The sequence below is a fragment of the Theropithecus gelada genome, chromosome 4 (assembly GCF_003255815.1).
Source record: "Theropithecus gelada isolate Dixy chromosome 4, Tgel_1.0, whole genome shotgun sequence".
Lineage (NCBI taxonomy): Eukaryota > Metazoa > Chordata > Mammalia > Primates > Cercopithecidae > Theropithecus > Theropithecus gelada.
In genome coordinates this window covers 132308207-132334023 of record NC_037671.1, presented here as the reverse complement: position 1 = coordinate 132334023, position 25817 = coordinate 132308207, and the positions used below count along the sequence as shown (strand labels likewise).

The window sequence follows — 25817 nt, the reverse complement described above, 5'->3', positions numbered from 1 at the left end:
TTAACTATCACTCAGGCCATCCTCCCTTTTGTCCACCCCTTACTGGGTAAAGGAAGCACTGGCCAGGGAATGCTGATGGGAACCTTTGTTGTGACAGGGAGAGATTGTGTGCTTGTTCTAGACTGGAGGGAGAGTCCTGATCTTTGCAGGCCTTATTCATCCATAAGCCTGGATAGCGGCTATAGGCTTGGCTCTGTGAGGGGCAAGGCTTATCGACTTATTCCTCCGGCCTGATGCTTCCTGCCTGTGGAGACAGTGCCCAGAGCTGTCTCACCCCTGCTTCCTGCTTCTCTCATTGGTGCCTTGGAAGAAGCGTGGGGTAAGCATGGCTGGGCCCTTCATCTCTGCCCCTGTGGGGAAGCCAGGCCACAGAGAGCACACGCAGGGCCCAGGGCTGCTTGAGCGGAGAGCCTAATTCTGGGTTCCGTGTAAAGCATACTTGCCCCATGTTCCCCAGCTTGCTTCTTACCACTGTCATAAGGTTCTCAGCCCCCACAAATGACTATTCTGGCATTTCCTATCAGTTCAGTACTCAAGCAAGGGAAAGGATGTGATTTATTGGGCCTTCTGGAAGACTCATGCAAGACCTAGGCTTCTCTTCCCTTACCTGGAGGGGCCTCTTCCCCTACCTATAGGGGCCTCTCCCCTTAACTATAGTGGCCTCTTCCCTTACCTGGAGGGGCCTCTTCCCTTACCTGGAGGAGCCGCTTCTGTTACCTGGAGGGGTCTCTTCCCTTGCTTATAAGCAGGCGTCTCAGCTTCCTGCCCTGTGGTGTGGAGGCTGGAGGTGGGAGCGGTGGGGGAAGATGTGTGTGCTATGCCGGGAGGCGATGCTGAGAAGGCAGCCTGGCAACCATTGCTTGGGGCCTCTTAGTCTTAAAAGGTAAAATCCCTCAGACAAGGAGAGGGATGAGCAGACAGTGAGACAGATGGGCGAGACCAGACAAGGGCGTGGTAAGGGAGGAGAGGGGAGAGTTGCCTAGGAGGAGAGCTGCCGGCCTGCACAGACAGAAACGGTGCTCAGGAAACAGCCGAGGTGGGCAGCAGCCGCGTGGAAACAGAGCACTGGCTTGGACGGAAGCCTGGCGAGACCACACTCCTAGGCGCTCTGAGATCGCCTAACTCTGCAGAAGGTACAACCATGCATTTAGGAGCCTGGATAAGCAGCTCTGTGCTCTTCAGGACCTCTGAGGCCAGCTCCCTGGGTCCAGGTAAGCTGGCTCAACTTTGGTGATGCAGGCCAAATTCTACTCCACATGTCAGCAGTTTGGATTTGATCTGGCAGAGACATTGGGTGGATGGTCACATCAGATCCCTTCCCTGATACAGCCCAGGATGTCCCTATTCTGTTTGTAGCTGTTCAGCCACCTGCTGAAGACTGTCTTGGAGGAACTCTGCTGCCTGGCGGGTGTTCCAGGTACAGGCGGGCTGGGTGTTCCAGGCACGGGCTGGCCGCATGGAGTTTTGTGCCTTTGCGTGATCTCCACATGGTAGCATAGGCAGCTGAGAGAGCCAGGCACAGCGTCAAAGCCAGCCCAGGGTACGGACTCCAGACCTATTCAAACACAAAGGAGACCAGCCACCCCTCTGCTGCATGTGAAATGTCAAGGGAATGCAGGAAGCAAAAGGAGAAACTCACACATGAAATGTCAAGGGAATGCAGGAAGCAAAAGGAGAAACTCACACATGAAATGTCAAGGGAATGCAGGAAGCAAAAGGAGAAACTCAAGCTGGATGTCCTTTGCCAAGCGTGACTTTAGTATTAGCAGCAAGAGCTCGAATTAGAGACTCCACCCCCTGATGCCACAGAATAATTTGTATACCCTTCAGTCATTCCTTCCTGAGCCACCCTACACAGGTAAGCTGGCTCTACTTTGGTGATGCGGGTCAAATTCTGCCCGGCATATCAGCAGGAGAATAGAGTTCCTGTTTTTGCATCTCCGCTGCTGCAGGGGAGCTTTGTTTCAACAGACAGCTCGCTTTGTTCTGAGCCTTTTGGGAACGGCGCACACTAAAGTGTCACTTAGCATCGACAGGTTTTTCAACTGACTGGATCTGTTGTTGTTGTCGTTGTTTTTATTTCTTCAGTAGTGAACTGCTGGCTCACCTGAACATGGTGGAAGGATGTTTTTTGCTGCCTGAACGTAAGCAAATATTGGATCTGAGATCGGGGTGGGTTCTGGTCCCCACCTGGGTGGACAGGACAGCCTCTTGGGCTTCTGGTCAAATGAGTTAGCTCTTAAATTTTCACACATAAAAAGCACTAGACTTGCTACCGTGAATGATGTAAGAGGTCACTGTGAGGAGGAGGGCTCCTGGAAGCTTGCCCCATCACGGGGAAAAGGTGGTGCAGGATGGGGCTGAAGTGGATTTTCCTCAAGGTGTTGGAATGGACCTGCCATGTCATGGGAAGCCTGTCTACCCACTTATCCTGCATGGGATTTTCAAACTGTTTATACCAGAGAGGCCACAGAACCCTTGGTACTACAGAGAGTGGTCACATGCTAAGGAAACTTGAGGGGTGGGCCTTATGTCCTGCAGCGGAGAGCCGCTCTCCGAGCCACTCTCTGTCACTAAACACGTCTTACTGGGCATCTCGTGCATCAGACGCGATCCCAGGGAGGCCCTAGTGTTGAACTGACTGTCAAAAGAGGCCCCACAGAGAAGGTGGCATTTGGGCAAAGACTTGCAGCTGGAGGGGCCGTGGAACTGTCAGGGGAGAGGAGGCTGCAGGATGGGGAGCTGAGAGGGAGCAGGGGACTTCCTTCTACAAGTCACCAAGGAGCTGTGGGAGTGGGGGAGGGCATTTGTGCCACGTCCATCACACACTTGAGGTCGGGAAGTGGGCGAGTGTGGCACTGACTGGGGGTTCCTGGGGTCGCTGGGCTGATGACGTTGGGGCCATTTTGGGAATTTCATTTCCTCTCTTTTTTTTTCGTGACAGGGTTTCACTTTGTCACCCAGGCTGGAGTGCAGTGGCGCAATCTCGGTTCACTGCAACCTCCACCTCCCAGGTTTAAGTGATTCTCCTGCCTCACCCTCCCAAGTAGTTAGGACTACAGGCACCTGCCACCATCTCCAGCTAATTTCTGTATGTTTTAGTAGAGGCGGGGTTTCACCATGTTGGCCAGGTTGGCCTTGAACTCCTGACCTCAGATGATCAACCCACCTTGGCCTCCCAAAATGCTGGGGACTGCAGGCATAAGCCACCTCACCTGGCCCATTTCCCCTCTTTATTCAGTAATCAGGGGCACAGAAAGAGGTCATCTTGACACCATTGTATGTTCATCATATCTCTATGAGGAAGAGACAGCTTGCTGGGTGTCCGTGGCCTGTTCAGCTCTGCGCCCGCCCCTCCTCTGCAGTAATTGAGAGTCAGGCTTTGGTGCCTGCAGACCTGGGTGGGCCTGTTATCCTTGTCTGTGAAGTGAAGACAACAACAGTAGCTTCTGCGCGGGGCTTTGTTAAGACTCAGTGAAGAAGTGCACGTGAGAAGCTTAGCACAGAGGAGAGCTGTCATTGTGTTTACTGCAGAGTAAAACTTTTTCTTAATGATAACTTTGGGCCAAGATTAGTTTCAAGAGTGCAGCAAATCATGAAATCTGGGCATTAAAAACAAATCTCAGAACTTTAAGAAATACATTGAAGGCACATACAAATTTCAGTTGTGGGAAAGTATTCATTTCTTGGTGGTTCTTGAGAAATGATGGGACACTGCTTTCCCTGTTTAGTTACTTACATGTGTCCCTGGACTGTGAGGTTGAATGGCTATTTTTGTTTATTTGTTTGTTTACTTCTGGCGAGATTTCGTCGTCAATAGCACCGAGTAACGAACAGATCTGAAGTGACTCCTCCGTATAGAAGCTTAGTTTGATGTTCTGTGTATTCAAGTGTTACAAACTATTTCCTCCCTTTTATAAAACACACATTTAAAAATCTTCTGGTAGAATAAGAGGTGAATGCTGAGTGCCTCCGTATAAATAATTTACTCATTTATGGCTAGAGTATCACCCGCGTTCTCTCTGTAGAGAGCAGGCTGTCAAATATTATCCTCTTCCCTTGAAACCTCTGATTCTTCTACAGCAGCTCACTCTCCATAAACAGTCCCTCTGTGTGAGAATTTTGAACACAAGTCTTCTTTCCTGTTTAGCACAACATGCCTGTAAAGACAAGAGAGCGATTTCCTGCTGCCATCTGAACATGTGCAGTGCCTGAAGGAGAGAGTGCGTGCTCTCAGCTCCCCTTAGGATCTTAGTGTCACCTCCGTTAACTGACCTAGGTCCTACCTGGTATTATAACTATCAGTACTAGATATAGGCCAGATTGCCACATTTTTATTCTTGAAATGATTAAAGCTGCAACAGGAGCCTTGGTCAGAGAGTCTGGAGTGAGGTATTAGCAATTTTGGATTCAGGATAGATTATGAGTTATTAAATGTGTGACCCCGGGCAAGTCACTCAATTGTTAGAGCTTTATGTCCTTATTTATAAGATAAGAAGGTCAAATAAAAAATAAAAAAGGTTTTACCTAGGTCTCAGACTTTATGATTCCATACTAATTGAGAGGACAAGTTTTGTTCCATCACTGCATTTTTTTTTCTCCAACTACAATGGCCCCTGGTATACACAGCGATTGGTTCCAGCATTCCCTGAGTATACCCCAATCCCTGCAGACTCAAGACCCTGCAGAATCCACATACAGCAAAGGCTGGCCCTCCCTATGCTCGGGTTTGACATCTCTGGAATACAATCCTATCTGCATCTGGTTGAAAAGAATCCATGTATAACGTGGATCTGCACAGTTCAAACCTGTGTTGTTCAAGGACCAACTGTTCAATTTTCAAGTTCGGGTTTCGTTGCATGCTAGTGGGATCCCTCAGAGGGTGGGGGCAAGAACTGACTGAGAGAACCATCCAGAAATAAGGGGTACATTGAAAGGCTTCCATGTGCTGTTAGTAAATCTTCAGAGACTCTGTTTTGAGGATTTGAGCTTTGAAGGGCACAGCATTCCACAGGGAAAGAAAGACCTGGGCTACTCATGTTGCACATTGGCTATTCTTTTCTTCTTTCTTTCTGGTAACAGATTAAAAACACAGTAACCCCCTCTTACCAATTCTGGAAGTAGAAAGAAATTGGGGGAATTATGTGGGTAAACGTGTTATTCTTTTTTAAAGCATTTATCTCTTTCTGATGGTTTTGTTTTGTTTCTGTTTATCTCTTTTTGATGCTGATGAGGTAGAAACCTATTTTTCAGGACTTACTGGTAAAAATTGGTTCCTCATTTTCTAATATAATAGTGTTCTTTTTGAGTTTAATTCCTGCAGTTCTTGGGCTCGCCCTTCATTGTCCTCAAGAAGTGGGAATGCCCCCAGAAAGAGAAAATGGAAAAAGGGGAAGGGGAGGAGGAATGCAGAACTCCCCTCCACTCCCAGGGGCTGTGTGTTTCTGAGAAATCCAAACCAGAATCTCATCCCTCACTCCCTGGTCCACAGCCTCAGAGTCCGTGTATGTCGTCTCCCTGCAGTCCATGAACTCCCAGGGCCGGAGCCAACCAGTCTACAGGGCTGCCCTAACAAAGCGAAAGATCTCAGGTATGTTTCTAAGGATGCATTTGGTCACACCATAGTCTGGTATGAACGCTATGTTGTTTCCAAATGATGCTGGATAAATTACATGAATTTTACTGAGGCTAAAAGAAATAACAGGGCAAACGTGGTCACATTTTGGGTGTAAGCATGCTGCTTTTATATGCAAAGGATAGAGTGCTTTTGTGATGGAATACATTTCACTGTTTATTTTGAACCACTTCACTGTGCAGTAGATTTGCTGTGATAGGAGCAGCCAAGCGTTCATTCCAGTAAAGGTGCAGTCTGGCTCAAGCCTAAATTGCCTTGGGTGATGCACTGAACGACATGAGAGAGAAAGAAGAGCAGGCAGGAGGTGGTGCATGCAAGATAAGCACACACATTATTTCAGCTATATCTGCATTAAAATGACATTGAGAATCCTCAGAAAAAGCATCATAGGGGTTTGCCGAGAGCCTGATCACTGTCCACATGGTTACATTTCCCACGTCCTTTCAGAGACATTTTCTATATTCCTGATACATTAACAAATGACAGGTACCTTTTCTGGACCACATATCTTAATTTAAAGAGGCAATCTGCAATATGATTGTTTTCATGAGTTCACAACAAAAAATCAAAGTTATACTTTTTTACACTGTATGAAGTTCCACAAATACGATGTTTCACTCTTACTATTGATGACTTGCTGCCATAGGATAAGTCCCTATATCACTTTTCTAGAAGGCTAAATATTTTCACCTTCCCCTGCTGGTAGTAAAATCCACATCCTCTTGAAATATGGTTCCTGAAAAGTGAAAAGAAAAAATGAAACAAAAAACTAAAACAAACAAAAAAACCCCAAGAGACTACAGAGTAATATTGAAGATGTCTTGTGAGTCTTTTGAACTGAGACTATAAGCTTTGTGGCTGTGATATGTTCTATTGATAACAAAGATAAATCTCTGTAAGAAATTGGCAAACTGACTTCTGGTTCATATCTGAACACGTTTTAATCTGTCTTGGACTCACACCTTCTAAAATGTGAGGGCATCAAACCCAATGTGAATCTTCCAGTTGTTTGAACCAGAATTTTCATTTCATGCCATGGTCGTCAAGGAAATGTGAGTAGAGTTTTCCTTCTCCTAAACTTTTGCTTTCCATAAAAATGTTATTATTTTCCAGAAACTTAACAGTGTTTATTGAGAAAGCACTGAGTTACTTGGACCACCTTTCACCCAGGCAAAGCATCCCCTTTGTACTGTTTTATATGTCGATTGGGTTGGGCAGCTTTTAAAGTGAAATGCTTATGTCTTTCTTTCTTTTTTCTTTTTTGTTTTTGTTTGTCTTTGAGATGGAGTTTTTGCTCTGTCGCCTAGGCTAGAGTGCAGTAGAGCCATCTTGGCTCACTGCAAGCTCTGCCTCCTGGGTTCACACCATTCTCCTGCCTCAGCCTCCCGAGTAGCTGGGACTACAGCCGCCTGCTACGCCAGGCTAATTTTTTTGTATTTTTTAGTAGAGACAGGGTTTCACCATGTTAGCCAGGATGGTCTCGATCTCCTGACCTTGTGATCCGCCCACCTTGGCCTCCCAAAGTGCTGGGATTACAGGCGTGAGCCACCACGCCTGGCCAAAATGCTCATTTCTTAGCCTGTGTTTAAGAAATGCAAGATGGAGATTTTTGTTTTTCTACACTGACTAATCAAATAATTGTTTACCTTTCTATCAATTTCATTTTGTCTACATTACACACAAGCAATCTAAAACTTATGCAGGGTGAGTAATGGCCTGTCAAGGACTGAGGAGCTCAGAGCAGAACCTGTTGTGAGAGAAAGCCTTTCTCTGGGTCTCATTGTCATTTCAGAAGAGGACGAATTGGATGTACCTGATGACATAAGCGTCCGAGTTATGTCATCTCAGTCTGTGCTTGTGTCCTGGGTGGATCCTGTTCTAGAAAAACAGAAGAAAGTTGTTGCATCAAGGTACTTTTGCTTATTTCTTTGTCTTTATATATGAGAGATGGGTTTTTTCTGGCCCTGAAAAGACATGTATTTAATGATTTTATTTTCTGACTTACATGAATGCTGGCCTCTTTTGTAGCTGAATAGCTGAATGGTGAATATTCTATGACAACCTAGTTAATCCCAAGTGTGCTCACACTTTTCCCACAAATCAGATGTTACCAGGGCCTCGTATGTAGTACACACAGCAGGAACTCACATCTCACTTGCTCAGTGATTTATCTTGTGTCTGGAAATTTCCTAGATTCCATTTCTTTCTTTGCCTCTATTTGTGTTTTGCTTTCTCTCATTGATGTTCTGTTCATGCACAGGGTCCACTTTGGGAGGAGTCTCACCGTTCCTCCTGTGATCCAGGAAGAGTCACTGTAGGATGGACTTTATGTAGAGTGGTGGACAATGTCTAATGCCTTATACTTAGTAGCTCCTCATTAGACTTTGCTAAACACTGACTTGCTTCATGTCTGGCTCATTTACACGTAACACTTATCTTCTCTTAAACCATGATGTGATGCTATTCTGGCTTTTATATTCATTTGCAACAGCAATAAAAGGCAAACCAATCATAAGGTTAAAATATTCTTATGTTAAAAGGCTACTAGTGAACATCATTTCTAGTTAGTGGTAGATTAATATAGCCATCAAAATTTTAGTTCTATGACTGAATACATTAAGTAACCAAGACAAAGCCACAGATGTGGTGGCCTGGTTATTATGCATTAATTTTTCAACCTCTCTGCAACCAGGAAAGGGGAATATAGTTTAAAATGAATGGGATGTGATGATGGCATTATATATATATATATACACATATATATAAATGATTATTCATATTAGATACATAGTTTCCTCCACTGTCTGCTAGTAAAAAAGATATCTGCCTTTTTTTTGAAAGACTTCGGAAGATTCGTAGCGATTCTCTCCCTAGCCATGTGGTCTTCATCAGCACGAAGTGTTCCTTTTACCACTCAACATCTTGCTGAAACCAGAGAAGGCTTGAATTTTCTTAGCAGAACTGTTGTGTTAATTGGTGTGCTGTGTCTTCAACTGAAATCTTCTCCTGACATATTCAGTATAACAAATAGCACATTTTAAATATATCAAATGCTGTCTACTGCAAAGAGGCCACAAAGACAATTTCTTTGAAAGGGAATCAAATAAATGGTGTTTGTGGCTCTTAGACTGTAGAGGGTGTCTGCTGTCAGGGGTTGCTGAACTGTCCATATTTGGTCATAGCGTATTTCTCCCCCGATAACCATGCACCACGGTTCCTTTTGTAGGTGCCTCTGTCCTGCTCTGTTTCACATTTTCGCTCCTTTTCATGGTAGTAAGTCTACTCAAAACCACATGTTCCCGTTCCTCCTGAACCTATGGAAAACATGCCTGATTTGGGATGAAATGAGTCTTTTTGTCTTTCTTTTCTGGAGAGCTGAGATAACCGTGGGCCAGGTCTCTACTGATGCCTCGAGTAGACACAAATACAGATGCACACACACACACACTCACACTCACTAACACACATCCCTGATAATGTAGTTGCCTCATAAAAGCTGTCGCCTTTCTCTCCCTTCCCTTTATAATCTCTGCTTGCTCTTTTGAGCAGTATAAGATTTTTTGGTCTTGAAAAGACACTAAGCTCTGTTTTTTCCTCCTACTTTAGACAACTTTGCTTGGAACTTAAGCAGATTCTTTGAGCCAGTCACATAGTCAAAAGTTTAGATTTTTCTCCTCTTTGATTTTCTTACTTACCTCCCAAAGTCATCACTTATGAGGAAGGAAAAACAAGGCATCTAGTGTTGAGTTGCAGAGAATTTGATAGATCATTGTGTTGTGTTTTCTTATAGACAGTACACCGTGCGCTATCGAGAGAAGGGGGAATTGGCCAGGTGGGATTATAAGCAGATCGCTAACAGGCGTGTGCTGATTGAGAACCTGATTCCAGACACCGTGTATGAATTTGCAGTCCGTATTTCACAGGGTGAAAGAGATGGCAAATGGAGTACGTCAGTCTTCCAAAGAACACCAGAATCTGGTCTGTATTTGAAATGGCCTTTGAATTTTCAATTTGGGAATTACACCCAAAATACGATTTAAAGACAATGTAAGATGCCAACAGTGACAAAGGCCAGCATGGGCATTTTTGAAAGTCACATTAACCCTACATTTTGGTAGAGTTTCTATCCATACATGCAAAGAAGTTAAGGAACTGTTCTTTGGGTCCATGTTTTACCATTTGTTGGCCTTTTCCACTAGCATGTTGTTCTGTTGTTCTGTTTTTCTGACATGTGGAGCACATTAAATCCCAGTGTGTAGCATGTATCAGTCACCATTGTATGCGTGAATGCCCCTGGGTAATGGATGCTCTTGCATGTAGGAGAGCCTCTGCTTTCCTGAGGCTGAGGCTGCATTTGATTCTGGGAAAAATTTTGGTTTGTATCCAAGGCTACCATTCTTTTCTCTTAAACTATGTCTTTCAAAGTTGTATTAAGATGAAGTTGGAACTGGAGCTTAATCTTCTTAGTATATTTCAATATTTGGCAATGAAAGAAATTCTGAATTACTAAGACAATTTCCCTAGATATGTCTAAACTCACAATTGGTTGTATTGACATAAATCACTATATTACACAAAGAACCAGTGTGGAATTTTCTCTCAGGTATAATAAAAATCAACACAGTAGCTCTTCAATAAAAAAAAATGTGTACCTAGAGACCATGTGCTATTTACATCTAGAATGTCCACTAAGGCATTTAAAAATGTTTCATTCCTTATCATTTTGTAGCTCCTACCACAGCTCCTGAAAACTTGAACGTCTGGCCTGTCAATGGCAAACCTACGGTTGTCGCTGTATCTTGGGATGCGCTACCAGAGACTGAGGGGAAAGTGAAAGGTAGGAATCTTACTCCCTAAACTATAAGATGCATTGATTCTGATGAACATGGCCTCTGCTTACGGCTTTATTGACTGAAAAAGAAATAGGGAAGCAACATACGTCTAAGAGGTGCTCACCCAAGGGACAAGGATATTTCATGCAAGATTTTCATTGCCCAAGATCCAAGCAGTCACGAAAGTGACTATTCTTTTCATCCATTGAAGGCTTTTTGCTGTTGCTGTTGGGAAGGATGTTTTTCATTGCATGGGTGTGACAGCATAACCTTTTCCCATCTGGACAACACCCTGGCTTTCATGCTATGAGTCTTTTCCTTGTGCTAGGAAGATCACAAAAGCAGAGGTCAGCAGGAATCCTGCAGAGCCCTCAATATCTTTCATGGGACCATAAATCCATTGAATGGGTTTGAAAAGCTCAAGTAATAATTGCTGGAAAATGGATTTATTCCCTATTTGTCACCATTTGTTTGTTTATGTATTTATTGATGACAAGGAAAACATAACACCAAAATAGCAAAAAGCTAGATATTTTAAAGAACAAAAATAGAGTAAAGCATTCACAACTAGTTAAATTTTAAAATAGTCTGTTGAGAATACTAAATACACACAAAAAATCTTTTATTGTTAATGTAAAAGCATTTAAGAACCTTTCAGAATCTGTTTGGAGACATTTTAAAGAGCTAGGCTGAAGTTTTTCCTGGCACTGCCTATGCAAATATACTCTAAGAATAGAAAGGAATGGAGGTTTTATTCAAGAAATAAATACTTTTTATTGTTATTAGCTTTGAGGGGCAACTTTAAGTCTAATATATCCAGAAACTATAAAATGTTTGTGTAAGCTTAAAGAAATCCAGAAAATTACTACTAATCTCCTTTGAGATTTTCTTAATTGAAAAAACTGAATGGTTCTCTTTTATACTCATCCAAAACTACGTTTGCTGACACGTAGGATGTCTTTTCATGGAATAATAGAAGTTAAGGAAGGTCGATGTGGAACTGTATTTTCTACACTTAATGGATTTTCACTTTTTGTTTTTTTTCAAGAATAGATTGTACTATTTCTCTCTCTCTCTCTCTCTCTCTCTCTCTCTCTCTCTCTTGTTTGCCATTGGAATAGATCCACAACAAGAGAAAAATATTAATTTGGTCCCTTTAAATCAGGGATGTCCAATCTTTTGGCTTCTCTGGGCCACATTGGAAGAAGAATTGTCTTGGGCCACACATAAAATACACTAATGATAGCTGATGAGCTTTTAAAAAAAAGGGCCATGCATAAATCTCATAATATTTTAAGAAAGTTTATGAATCTGTGTTGGGCCACATTCAAAGCTATCCTGGGTTGCGTGCAGCCTGTGGGCCACGGGTTGAACAAGCTTGCTTTAAATCATTCTTTTTATGACAATTTGAACTTTTAACTTCCTCTCTATTAAGTATTGTTGTGCTGCTGAGAAGACCTCTGAAAATTGAATAAAGACTTTTTGCTAACTACTTTTTGTTAGCTGAAAAATGAAAAGGTAATTATTGCACCCCTAGTGACTTTGTTACCATGCAACTTGTGTACTCTTCCTCTCTCTGTCATCTTAGTTGATATTTACAGTTCGTTGGCAAAAGAAGTTCCATGGTAGTCAATTAAATATTGCCAGAAATAATAACTGCAACTGAGTTTTTATGTCCAAAAAAGCTCGCGTATCTTAACCCTGCTTAGGTAGTTTTCATAAGGATGTAGTGGTGAGATTAAAATTAATAATTACATCGGAGCATTTTCTATGTACGAGAAATAAAACATAATAGAAGAATATACTTTGACATGGCTAAACTGATTTTCCAGATGGATTTAATTTATTTTAAAATTTGAATCACAAAATTTTATAGACAATGGGTTCTCTTAATTCTTACTTTTGACCACCACAAATGACGAGTTTGTTGATTTTCAATGAGAAATGAATGCTGTGTTTTTTCCAGACAAATGCTGCAAAAGCATTTTTGGTTGAAACTTTGTTTTTTTTTTTTTTAAATGAATGTACTTTTTAAAGATTGGAGCTAAGGGAAAATAAAAGATCATCCATGCGCCTGATAATTGTTGACTTTTCTGTGATTCAAGTTACTTTTCTTTACTCTTACTCATTTCTTTTTCTTTTCTTTCTTTCTTTCTTTCTTTCTTTTTTTTTTGAGACATAGTCTCACTCTGTCGCCCAGGCTGGAGTGCAGTGTGCAGTCTCAGCTCACTGCAACCTCTGCCTCCCGGGTTCAGGTGATTCTCCTGCCTCAGCCTCTCGAGTAGCTGGGACCACAGGCACATACCAGCATGACTGGCTAATTTTTATATTTTTAGTAGAGATGGGGGTTTCACTCTGCTGGCCAGGCTGGTCTCAAACTTCTGACCTCAAGTAATCTGCCCATCTTGGCCTCCCAAAGTGCTGGGATTACAGGCATGAGCCACCATGCACAGACCCTACTCATATTAATTTGATGTTTTGTAAATCTTGGGTTCATTGAGAGGAAAATAGGCATGACAGTTTTTAGTTGAAGGTGAAAATTATTTTTTAAAATATGATTCCCTTATGTTATCATATTTCCATGTGAGCATAGACATATTTTAGTTCCTTGGACTGAATTTGCTATGGTTTTCCAAATTCAGGGCTATTATATGACTACAGAGTAAGCCAATTACAGATGGAAACATTAGATATCACATAAATCTATTACTTAGCAACTTTTCTTCACAGCTCTAAAATACTGTGAAACATCTTTATCAGCATATACTAAGAACTTTTTTAATTCCTACAAAAACAAAATTATATTTCAAATATGGAATTTTTCTGGCTAAATGTGCTAACAGAAATAACCCAGGTTAATAAAGTGAAACTCTTGAAGATGTCAGAAGTTATTCAGGATCCATTCCTAGCAGTTGTCACTTTGTTTTCCTTAGTTTATTCTATCAGGACATATCGATCATAGCAAATTAGTAAATAAATACAATTTTAGAAACTCAACGGTGTGTAAATTTGGGGGGAATTGTATGAAGACTGGCCTCCTGGCTTTCGTATGTTTAATTTGCTTAAAATAGCAAAGTGCCAGCTAATTAAATACACAGCCCTGTCTGGTTGCCCAAATGAATGTGAGTTCACCTTCTGCTGTGTCTTCAGGCTCCAGCTGGTGACTTGGCGCGCATTGCTAGTGTATTCATTTTAGTGATGCACGTGCTAATTCGTCCTGCCCTTATAGTCTGCCTGCTGGACACAGGACTGTTTTCAGTTTCCTCCTTCCAACCATCTGCCAAATCATTTCAGAATACATTCTTTCATACGCCCCGGCTCTCAAACCATTTGGAGCAAAGTCCCTCACCTATCGTGGAGACACTACTTCTGCCCTGGTGGATGGTCTGCAGCCTGGGGAACGCTATCTTTTCAAGATCCGGGCCGCAAACAGGAGAGGCCTGGGACCTCACTCCAAAGCCTTCATTGTCGCTGTGCCAACAAGTAAGCGTCGTGTGTCTGTGGCTGTCTTCTCTCTCTCTCCATTCCTGCTGTTTGTTTTGTGTTACTTTGAGTCATGCTCTTGGGTTCGGAACTTCTCAGCGATGATTTTTCCAGGCCAACTTGCATATTGATTTTTAAAATATTTTTGTGTTCCCTTTAGAAATTAGTCTTCTCAAAGATTAAAATGTTGTTGATTATTGATAACATTAATTGTTATTGCAGTATGATTAATGTATTAATTATATGATTAATCTGACATCACTATTAATTTTAGGCTTGTGGTGACAGGGAAAGAACATTTTTAGAAATGGTAATGTGGAGACCGAGATGGGCGGATCACGAGGTCAGGAGATCGAGACCGTCCTGGCTAACACGGTGAAACCCCGTCTCTACTAAAAAATACAAAAAACTAGCTGGGCGAGGTGGCGGGCGCCTGTAGTCCCAGCTACTCGGGAGGCTGAGGCAGGAGAATGGCGTGAACCCGGAAGGCGGAGCTTGCAGTGAGCTGAGATCCGGCCACTGTACTCCAGCCTGGGTGACAGAGCGAGGAAAAAAAAAAAAAAAAAAGAAATGGTAATGTGACATTTTTCATTGTTAGCTCTCTTCAATTTCTATGTAGCTTTAAAAATGTTTAGTTTGCAAAAGCAGAAAGGACAGGAGATGGGTGGGGGTTAAAAAAAATTACCCACTGGGTATAGTATTCACTGGCTGGGAGATGGGTTCACTAGAAGCCCAAGCTTCACCATGATGCAATATATTCACTTAACAAACCTGCACGTGCAACCCCTGAATCTAAAATTTAAAAAAAGTAAAATTTAAAAATAAGATTAGAGTAAAATTTGTGGTTTGTATTCTATCATTTGGGAGTGCAGCTGTACCCAGAAGGATGTCAGTTGTCTAGCTCACCTGATCCATATCCAAACCAAACACATTAATACAGATCCACAACTGGAGGGGAGTGTTTTTGGACCGTGTTTTCTTTTCTACTTCCTCACATTTATGCCGGATATTGGCAGCTTTTCCTTCACTGTGTGCTATGAAGACCCATGGTAGACTGCAATATTAGACAATTTTGTCATGGAAAAATCTGTGAAATGGATGACATTTGCCCCTCTGGCACTCTCACTGCAATATAGGTTCCTCTCCCCTATAGAATCTCTTCCCTCAGTCTGCTCTGAAGACAGGGTGATTACAGTACATTTAATATAATGTTTGCCTATCCCCAGAGTTTTTTATTTGAAGCCTTATTTGAGAATTATAAATGTGTCCACTATTAATGGAATTTTAAACAAGAAGGAGGAAGCAGGTAAGGACATGTTATGGGAGGAGGGAACTTTGTGTAATGCCTTAAAAATGACAAATCAGTTGCTCGCCACACATTCCCCATCACTTTGAGTATAGATTGCTCAGCGATTTGCACCAGGTGTATTTGTGTTTCTTGTCTATTAAGGATGGCTATAATGCATTTGAAATACATTGACAATTAGTTATATTAAGAAAATCCTATATAAGATTTTACATTTATAAAATAAATGAGTTACTTCAAAGTACTCATTTCAGAATTACTTCACATAATAAGATGTGGCATAACCTGGTTCAACAGATAGAGATTTAATTCACGTATATTTTCTAGGACTATATTTGTTACTTAAAGCAAAATGTAAGTTTTAAAAAGAATGCTATCATTGCGAAAACACATTTCCAGGGTTCTAAGGAATTAAAAGTTAGCCATTATGACTACTGATTTGAAATGCCTCCATATGCTGTTTTTCACACTTTGTCTCACCTCCGCTTTCACTTTTGAGTTTCTTCTTTGACAGGCAATTCTTTAAAATCTGTTGCAGCCAGTAAGGCAGAGGTTCAGCAGAACACGGAGGACAATGAGAAACCCGAAAAACCTGAGCTTTCCTCACCTGCTCCAGCTTCCTCCCAACACCCCTCTGTGCCTGCTTCTCCCCAAGGGAGAAATGCCAAGGACCTTCTTCTTGACTTGAAGAACAAAATATTGGCGAATGGTGGGGCGCCCCGAAAACCCCAGCTTCGTGCTAAGAAGGCAGAGGAGCTGGATCTTCAGTCGACGGAAGTCACCAGGAAGGAGGAGTTGGGTTCCCGGGAGGACTCGCCCAGGTCTCCCTCGGACACCCAAGACCAGAAACGGACCCTGAGGCCACCAAGTAGACATGGCCACGCGGTCGTGGCTCCCGGCAGGACTGCAGTGAGGGTCCGGATGCCAGCGCTGCCCCGAAGGGAAGGCGTAGATAAGCCTGGCTTTTCCCCGGCCTCCCACCCCCGCCCAGGGGCGTCCCCCTCGGCTTCGGCCTCTCCTGCTCACCACGCGGCCACCCAGGGCACCTCTCACCGGCCTTCCCTGCCTGCCAGCTTTCATGACAACGACTTGGTGGACTCAGACGAAGACGAGCGCGCTGTGGGCTCCCCCCACCCCAAGGGCGCCTTCGCCCAGCCCCGGCCAGCCCTGTCCCCCAGCCGCCAGTCCCCCTCCAGCGTTCTGCGCGACAGAAGCTCCGTGCACCCCGGTGCAAAGCCAGCCTCGCCCGCGCGGAGGACCCCCCATTCAGGGGCTGCAGAGGAAGATTCCAGTGCCTCAGTCCCACCCTCAAGACTTTCTCCACCCCATGGGGGATCATCTCGGCTGCTGCCCACCCAGCCACACCGGGGCCCTCCGCTTTCCAGGGGCGGGAAGGATGGTGAGGACACCCCAGCCACCAACTCCAACGCTCCATCGCGGTCCACCATGTCCTCCTCCGTCTCTTCTCGTCTCTCGTCCAGGACGCAGGTCTCTGCGGGAGCTGAGGCTTCTGATGGCGAAGGCGACGGTGACGTCGATAGGGAAGACGGCGGGAGGCAGGCGGAGGCCACGGCCCAGACGCTGCGGGCCCGGCCTGCCTCTGGACACTTCCATTTGCTCAGACACAAGCCCTTTGGTGCCAACGGGAGGTCTCCAAGCAGGTTCGGCATTGGGCGGGGACCTCGGCTGCAGCCCTCCAGTTCACCACAGTCCACTGTGCCCTCCCGAGCCCACCCCAGGGTTCACTCTCACCCGGATTCCCACCCTAGGCTTAGCTCAGGTATCCATGGAGACGAGGAGGATGAGAAGCCGCTTCCTGCCACCGTTGTCAACGACCACGTGCCTTCCTCCTCCAGGCAGCCCGTCTCCCGGGGCTGGGAATCCCTAAGGAGAAGCCCCCAGAGAGGGGCCAGCCTGCATCGGAAGGAACCCATCCCAGAGAACCCCAAATCCGCAGGGGCAGATGCACATCCTCAGGGCAAATACTCCTCCCTGTCCTCCAAGGCTCAGGACGTTCAACAAAGCACAGACGCAGACACGGAGGGTCATTCTCCCAAAGCGCAGCCGGGGTCCACAGACCGCCACGCGTCCCCTCCTCGTCCTCCCGCGGCACGGTCACAGCACCATCCCGGGCCCAGTGTTCCCAGAAGGATGACACCCGGCCGGGCTCCAGAACAGCAGCCACCTTCTCCCGTCTCCACATCCCAGCACCAGCCGGGCCCCCAGAGCAGAGACGCGGGGCAGTCACCTTCCCAGCCCAGGCTCGCACTGGCTCCAGCCAGGGGGCCCCGCCCCACGTCCCAGGGCCGCTCCCACTTCTCCTCGGACCCTTACACGGCGAGCTCCCGAGGGATTCTCCCCACAGCCCTCCAGAACCAGGACGAGGATGCCCAGGGCAGCTACGACGAAGACAGCACAGAAGTCGCGGCCCAGGATGTGCGGGCCCCAGCGCACGCTGCGCGAGCCAAGGACGCAGCCGCGTCCCTTCCCAAGCACCAGCAGGTGGAGTCTTCGACAGGCGCAGGGGCAGGTGGCGACGACAGGTCCCAGCGCGGACATGCGGGCTCCCTCGCCAGGCCCAGCCGACCCGGTGGCCCCCAGTCCCGCGCCCGGGTCCCCAGCAGGGCAGCGCCCTACTCGGGGCAGAAGGAGGAGGGCGCGATCCAGGCCACACCCGGGAAGTCGGAGCCTCCTTCCAAGAGGCCCCTGTCCTCCAAGTCCCAGCAGTCGGTCTCAGCCGAGGACGAGGAGGAGGAGGACGTGGGGTTTTTTAAAGGCGGGAAGGAAGACCTTCTGTCTTCCTCTGTGCCAAAGTGGCCCTCTTCCTCCACTCCCAGGGGCGGCAAAGACGCTGACGGTAGCCTCGCCAAGGACGAGAGGGAGACTGCCATCGCGCTTGCCCCTCGCGGAGGGAGCCTGGCTCCTGCGAAGCGACCTCTCCCCCAACCTCCAGGCAACTCCCCCAGGGCCTCCCACCTCCCTTCCCTACCGCCGCCTCGCAGCGCTGCCACCGCGAGTCCCGTCGCGGGCACCCACCCCTGGCCCAGGTACACCACGCGCGCCCCGCCCGGCCACTCCACCACTCCGATGCTGTCCTTGCGCCAGAGGATGATGCATGCCAGATTCCGTAACCCTCTCTCCCGACAGCCTGCCAGACCCTCTTACAGACAAGGTAGTTTATTTTTTCAAATGATCTTTCTTTAAGGTGTTCAGTAGTGTTCATGGCAATGCCTGAGAGGTTTTTATTCTATTTTATTTAGCACCTACTATGTCCAAGCACCGTGTTAAGAACTTTGCACATGTGACATAATTTCATCCTCTGAACGGTCTCTAGGGTTTGCATTGTTATTCCTGTTTCCCAGATGTGGAAGCTGGGGCTCAGGATCTGAGGGACTTGTCCTAAGGCAGACAGCTCAAAGTTGCCATTCCAATCCCGAATGGCCTAATGTCACAGCCATTACTAACCCACATTGCCTCTAATTCTACAGTCATTTCACTGTCCTACGTTGCCTCTTTGAATTCCTTGGCATACACTCTTAACCTGTGAAAATGTGTCACAACCTTGGTGCCCAACTTAGCTGCTGCTTAGTTGTTCATGTGCCCTCATGTGTTTAAGGGATCCATAGTAGCTGGTTAGATACCTATGTAGGCGTATCTTGTTCTTGTTCTGATCTTGTTCTCATCTTCTGCATGCGAAACTCTCAACCAAACAAACCCTGAGACGAACTCAAATATCTTGGGTATGAATTGCTCAGACAGTGCAATTAGTGAATGTTGTCTAAAACCTCCAGAAAATGCATGTTAAAGATCGTTGTCACAAAGAGGAGTTACAGGCAGATGTGTGCTTTGTATTTCTATAACAGAGGGTTGAACAAAGTCAGCTATGAACAGTTTATGTCCAGGGCAGGGTCTGAGGTTTTCTTTAATTTACCATAAAACTGCATTCAGTTAAATGGTGCTTTAAACTCTTCTTGTGTGTAATTGGGGCTTTGTAGAACATTCTTGAATGAATTTTTTTTTGCTGATCTGTACAATGCATTGTTATTTTAGCCCAATGTAAACACAGAACATTGCCCCATATCAAACTCAGTTTTCCACTAAGATTGGCTGTTTTAGTCAAACCCACCTCCCTGATAATAGATGTAAAACTCAACGTTCCCATGTACATAGTAGGAACTCCATAAATATTTAATAAATAAATGAAGGAATGAGAGAAATAAATGTCTGCCCTGCAAGTAGCGGTCAGAAAGTCCAAGCCCTTTGCCCAGCAGTCAAGGCCAGACCAGAGCAGACTGGAGCTGATAAGAAACATCTCCGTGTGAGGCAGAGACAGACAGAAACAACTGTAAGGGTGCTGCTGCGTCTTCTTACTGTCTGAGCAAATACTTCTCAAGCAGCCCCACAGCATTCAGCAAGCTTTGAGACAGCATTGTGCATTTATATTTGGTGATTGGTGATTGGGACCTGAGTCAGCTGGGCATAGCTGTGTTTAGTTTAACATGCCTAGAAAAATGGGACAGCGTCTAGTACATTTTAGACATAATTTTCTCTGTCCTTCCAACCCTTCATTCCTCCAACTTCCACATGGCTAAAATAAAGCTACAGCTACCAAGGTCTTACGTTTTCTATGGCAAATTTACTTATGCCACACACTCTCATTCTCACAGTATTGTCAGAAAGCTGTGACTTTACTGTATTCTTAATTGACATCCAGATCTGTTATGGAGAAGTCATAATTTGAGACTATCATTATCTAATATATTTGAGCTACTGGTTTAAAATTCTGTTTAGAGTTTCTATTTGAAATGATGTGTTACTACTTATAGTTTGGTATGAAGCCAACTTCCTGGGCATGTTGAATTTACCAGGCTCTGTTATTTTTATTTTTGGTACTGTGTAGGTTATAATGGCAGACCAAATGTAGAAGGGAAAGTCCTTCCTGGTAGTAATGGAAAACCGAATGGACAGAGAATTATCAATGGCCCTCAAGGAACAAAGTGGGTAGGGTAAACTTCTTTACACATACCCGTTGTTTTCATGCTGTTGAGAAGAGAAAAATGGTGGACATTGTGTAATGATAAATGAAGTGGCCTTTGTTTGTTCTTCTCCTCTAGTTTTAACTACTCATATGTACTTGTATAGAGTTTCTTTTAATACTTGGAAAAATCTTTGGTTCTCCTGGTAACTAGCTTGTTTTTTCTCATAGCCAAGATAAGGTATGGGCCTTTGTTTTTCATTTACTTCAACTGGTTAGGAAGGTCAAATGAATGCAAGGCCCAACCATAGCAATTATAGACCCAATGGATGGCCGTTCAAAGGAACTTATATTTTCCCTGTCCTGGTAGCTTCTTTTTATTTTTAGGTTTTGTTTATTGTTTGATTAAACATTACACATATTTTCTGTAAGTCATCTCAAATCCTTTCTAAAAGGACACAGGGTAAAAATGAACGAATAAACAAAAAACCCTGAATGATACTGGAAATTTTTATTAGATCATCTTTTGAATCTTCCAACAATTGTTGGACTAAAATTATTTATTAGTACTTTATGTATGTCTAAACAGCTTTAATTGCTTGGGGTTAAGATAAATGTTTAGGAGGTTTTGGTGGGTTGAGGGTAATAGATAGAACACTTTACAATATTCAGGAATTTAAAGTACTTTTTCTAAGAATAAAAAAATTATTTATACTATAATTCCCAATAAAGACTTCCCATTTATAATGATAAGGTTTAGGGAAACGTACTAAAAGACTATGACATTTTCAGTCATAGGTGATCTAAAGATGCATGTTATCATTTCTTAAAGGAAGAGAAATTTATAGGAGGAAGAATGTACATTAAAGCAAAATGCTATTGCAAACAATTTTGAATGGAAACAGTATGGGGTAGATTTCAAAATAGTATTTATATAAATTTTATTTCAATGCCAAAACAGCATCCACCAAAGTGACTTGCTTGTAGGGCTTCCTCCAGTAGCCTGAGTGTGCAAAGCAGTGGTTCTCAAACTTAAGCCAGCTCAGGATCACTGAGGATTTTGTCAAATACCAGTCTCAGGTAGGGCTGGGAGATTTGAGTATCTGACAAGTTCCTATGTGATGCTGAGGCTTCAGGTCCAGGACCATGCTTTGAGAACCACCAGCAAAAAGCACGAGCTTGTTCCTTAATAAAGATAATTATAGCTTTCTTCAAGTTTTACAGTTCCTCAGAACGTGACATTTTTTTGCATGCATACTATATTAGGCAACATTATTACAAATTATATTGTTTTTGTTATAGCAACTTTGATTTTTAACATTAACAGCAAAATGGGAAGATTTTATGTCTTTAACATGCTAGCAATTCACATTCATTGCAAGAAGTTAAAACAATTCGTATTGAAATATATGAAACAGAAAATAAACATTCCTCACCCGAACTACTTCTCAAAGATAACCACTCTTAACCATTTGCAGTATAACCTTCCATAATTTTTTTCTCTGCAGTTTTAAGCTTATATATGCAAATGGATATATTTTTATTTTTGCAAAATAATCAGCCCTGTAATCTGAGTTCACATGTATGTAGAATGTATGTAGAATTGTCTGCATAATATTCTACCATGCGGATGGGCCACAAATTATTTAATCTCTCCCCTCAACTGAGAGACACATTGTTTCCTTCTTTCCAGCATTAGACACAATGTACTTGATGGTAAAAATATTTTGAACATCTTTTGTGATTTGAGAAACTTAAAACAATTTACATATTACATGGGTAAGCAATTATAATATGAAAGATGACTGCTTTGTACTGTATTTTTTAAGACTTTATGAATCATATTGACAAAAATAATGTCTTCTATTCATATTATGATTTCCTTCTGTGGAAGCTTCAGATGTATGCACATATATAGTTGGACTCATGTGACCATTTCAAAATGTCCAATATATTCTTTAATCTATGTCATGGATTTAGGTTGTGGACCTTGATCGTGGGTTAGTATTGAATGCAGAAGGAAGGTACCTCCAAGATTCACATGGAAATCCTCTTCGGATTAAACTAGGAGGAGATGGTCGAACCATTGTGGGTAAGGGAGAATGGTTTTTAAAGAATAAAAGCCTACTGAATTAGCTATAGAATTACAGCTTCTATCTTCCTTCTCCCCCTCATTTACAATGATTGCTCTTGGTTTGGTTACTTTTACCAATGTGAGAAGAAGAGCCTCAAAAGAGGCAGAACTTGGTGTTTCCCCCAGACAGCTTTAGTTCTCTTCCTGCAGGCTGCACCCTCTAGAAAATGTGGCCCTTTAATTTGTTCTTAAATTGGCCCTTTTAGAGGAGGGGTCCACAAACTACAACCTGTAGGTTGTAGCCCACTACCTGTTTTTGTAAGACTTACTATGAGCTCAGAATAGTTTTTACATGTTTAAATGATTTCCAGAAAAAAGAATATTTTGTGGCATGATAGTTATATGAAATGCACATTTCAGTGTCCATATGCAAAGTTTTATTGGAACACAATACACTCACTTAATTATGCATTGTCTAACTCATTTGTTATGTGCTGTTATTGTCTATCTTCTTTTTTGCACTCTAAAAGCTGATTGAGTAGTTGCAACAGAGACCATCTGGCCTATAAGGCTTAACATATTTGCTTCCTGGCCCTTTACAGAAGTTTTCCACCTTTAATCCAAAGTAACACTTTCCCCCCTTAAACATAGGAATGAGGCAAAGGAAAGTATTTCTTCCTTTGCTAGACACAAGAGTTATCTCAGGATCGTGGAGCATACTGATGCAATATTCATTTATCCCTTTGCCTTTTACTGATTAAAACATGATAATACATAAGCTTTGAGAAGACACTTATTGCTTGCTTTTTATTTTTTCTGGATTGTTTCACGTCGTTGCATAGCTATTGGTTGATTTTATTTCAGATCTGGAAGGGACCCCTGTGGTGAGTCCTGATGGCCTCCCACTCTTTGGGCAGGGGCGACATGGCACACCTCTGGCCAGTGCCCAAGATAAGCCAATTTTGAGTCTTGGAGGAAAGCCGCTGGTGGGCTTGGAGGTCATCAAAACAACCACCCATCCCCCTACCACTACCACGCGGCCTACCACTACGACGACGCCCCTGCCTACCACTACAACCCAGCGGCCCACCACTGCCACCACCCGCCGCACAACCACTACCCGTCGCACGACCACCAGGCGCCCAACAACCACAGTCCGAACCACTATGCGGACAACCACCACCACCACCCCCAAACCCACCACTCCCATCCCCACCTGTCCCCCTGGGACCTTGGAACGGCACGACAATGATGGTAACCTGATAATGAGCTCCAATGGGATCCCAGAGTGCTACACTGAAGAAGGTAACTGGCTTTGTTCTAATGCTAACCACTTATCACGCACACTAGCATGCCGCAGCTCAGAGCAGGGTGGCAGAGCCTGCAGGGGAGGGATGAGCACCACGCACAGCAAAGCAGCAACCTGATGCATTTTTGGTCCCAGCAGGTTTGTCTGACAGTACCATGCCACAGCTAAGGTTGGAAGACTTAGGAAATAAAAATATTGCATGGGACATATTTATATGAAAAAATTATTTCTTGTTGACTTAAAGTCAGATTTAACTGGGCATCCTGTGTTTACCTGGCAGCGCTTATCACAACCCAAGTCAAGAATTTAGTTGAAACTTGTGACATTATTTGTTTGGACTATCATTTCCCAAAGTGTGTTCCAATAGATATTGTAGATTAGTGATTGTAATATATATGTATATACTTAAAAGGTTCTGTAATTAGCTAAAAGTTAAATGTGGGGACAGCAATGTATCATCCTCATGATTTGTCCAACCTTGATTTAAACAAGGTTGGATAAATTTCTTACTGTTGTAACACTTAGATCACTGAATAGTCTTGTTGAGAATCTCCAAGAAAAGGAATGTTTCCCCAGCATGTTCGGCAGCTGGGCACTTTTTTGATCAGCCCTCCTTTGGAGAGTTCTAATCCCCATGTGGCTGGGCTTCCTGTGGGAGTGTGGGCTTTCCACTGGGTAAGAATGCAGCATTTTCCCTTCTTTGCTGATCTGCACTATCCTGCCGCCCCTGATGTGAGTCTGTCTTCCTTCTGAAAGTGGCTTGTTCTCCCTGAAGAGCAGGAGCTAGGACGCCTTTATCCGGGTCATCGTGGAGCCCATATATCAATGTGTCTCCATCCTTTCTGCTCAGTCCCCTGCTCAAGCTGCCTTGGAAGAAGTCATTCTAGATTTGCATCAGCCGTGGAGGAGATAGATTCATCTTCTTTCCCTCAGTTTGAAATGAATTGCAATGTCAACTGTAAAGCTTAAGTCTTTTTAAACCAAGGCAGAGTGAAGACATTTCCTTTCAGGAATCAAGTCTGGAATTCTTGTGCCGCATTATTGACCATGATAAGCCCAATCAGTCTGAACATGAATACTGTATCCAAAATGGGAATTCTGTTGGAAGTTAGTCTTTCTGTGAAGAAGTTCCAAGTAAACGAGAAAACTTGACACATCTAAAAATTCCACACCAAAGAAACATGGAAACATACAGAGGGAGAGAAACAATGGGAAGAAAATTTCTACTCTGTCCATTGACCCAGTGAGTACAAATTTGAATTTACCTTTGAATTTCTAGTATTAAAATATGATGTTGCTTTCCTTGACATCTGACTTCTGCATGCATTCATGTGTTTAATTTTAAAGGGTGAAATAGAATTAAAACATAATTACTTAATAATTGGTTGTAAACAAAAATTGACTATTTTGGATTTGATTTTAATTACTGTTGCTATTATTTCACGTTTTATTTTGTCTGCTTTTATTTAGGCCTTCTAACATGTTCCCTTCATTTACTTTGTATTTTTGGACTTTTATTTAACATGAAAGTCAATATTTTTCTTGGCATTTTTGTCTCTTATTTTCTTTGCAAATCATGACACATATATGTTCACTCCTGTCCAGTCTCCTGATTCCCTAGTCCAAGCTAAAGAATAGTTTTCCTCTGGACAGCATTTGAAAATAAGTACAAATCAATACAAAGTCTTCGGGAAAAGTTAAATGTGGGGACAGCAATGTATCATCCTCATATCACATTTTAATGCAATGTAATTTGTTAGTTTAAAAAGAGTTTTCTTATGGCCTTTCTTATTTCTACTGTTTCATTAACAACTTCATTAAACATTTTATTCTTTATTGACTGTAATCATAGTTATTTTTATCTTTTAATCTTCTTAAACCACTTTCTTGATGTATGATTGGCATAGAAAAAGTTCTGCATATTTAATCCATACACGTCGATGAGTTTGGGGTAAGAATACACTCACAAAATCATCATCCTGCTAAGGCCACAGACACATCCATCACCTTCCAAAGTTCCCTCCAACTCCCACTCCTTTATTGTTAGTATTATTCTTTTTTCTTTATTTGTGGTAAGAACACTCACCATGAAAGTGGTCATTTTTTTGTGATAAGAAATTAAAGTTTTACTATTACAAAGATACATGCACATGTATGTTCATTGCAGCACTATTCACAATAGCAAAGAAAGAGATGGAATCAA

General features: G+C 43.3%; 1 protein-coding gene across 2 annotated transcripts in view; it reads left to right on the top strand.

Moving 5' to 3' along the window:
- FNDC1 (fibronectin type III domain containing 1) overlaps window positions 1-25817 on the top strand; it is a 102508-nt gene that overhangs the window by 47167 nt on the left and 29524 nt on the right. For both annotated transcript variants that reach the window (XM_025384333.1, XM_025384332.1), the window contains 9 exons: window positions 5492-5590; window positions 7428-7545; window positions 9426-9613; window positions 10365-10472; window positions 13762-13950; window positions 15795-18428; window positions 20157-20257; window positions 22212-22323; window positions 23170-23610. In XM_025384333.1, coding sequence (XP_025240118.1) covers window positions 5492-5590; window positions 7428-7545; window positions 9426-9613; window positions 10365-10472; window positions 13762-13950; window positions 15795-18428; window positions 20157-20257; window positions 22212-22323; window positions 23170-23610 — 3990 coding nt within the window. The remainder of the gene's footprint in view (window positions 1-5491; window positions 5591-7427; window positions 7546-9425; window positions 9614-10364; window positions 10473-13761; window positions 13951-15794; window positions 18429-20156; window positions 20258-22211; window positions 22324-23169; window positions 23611-25817) is intronic.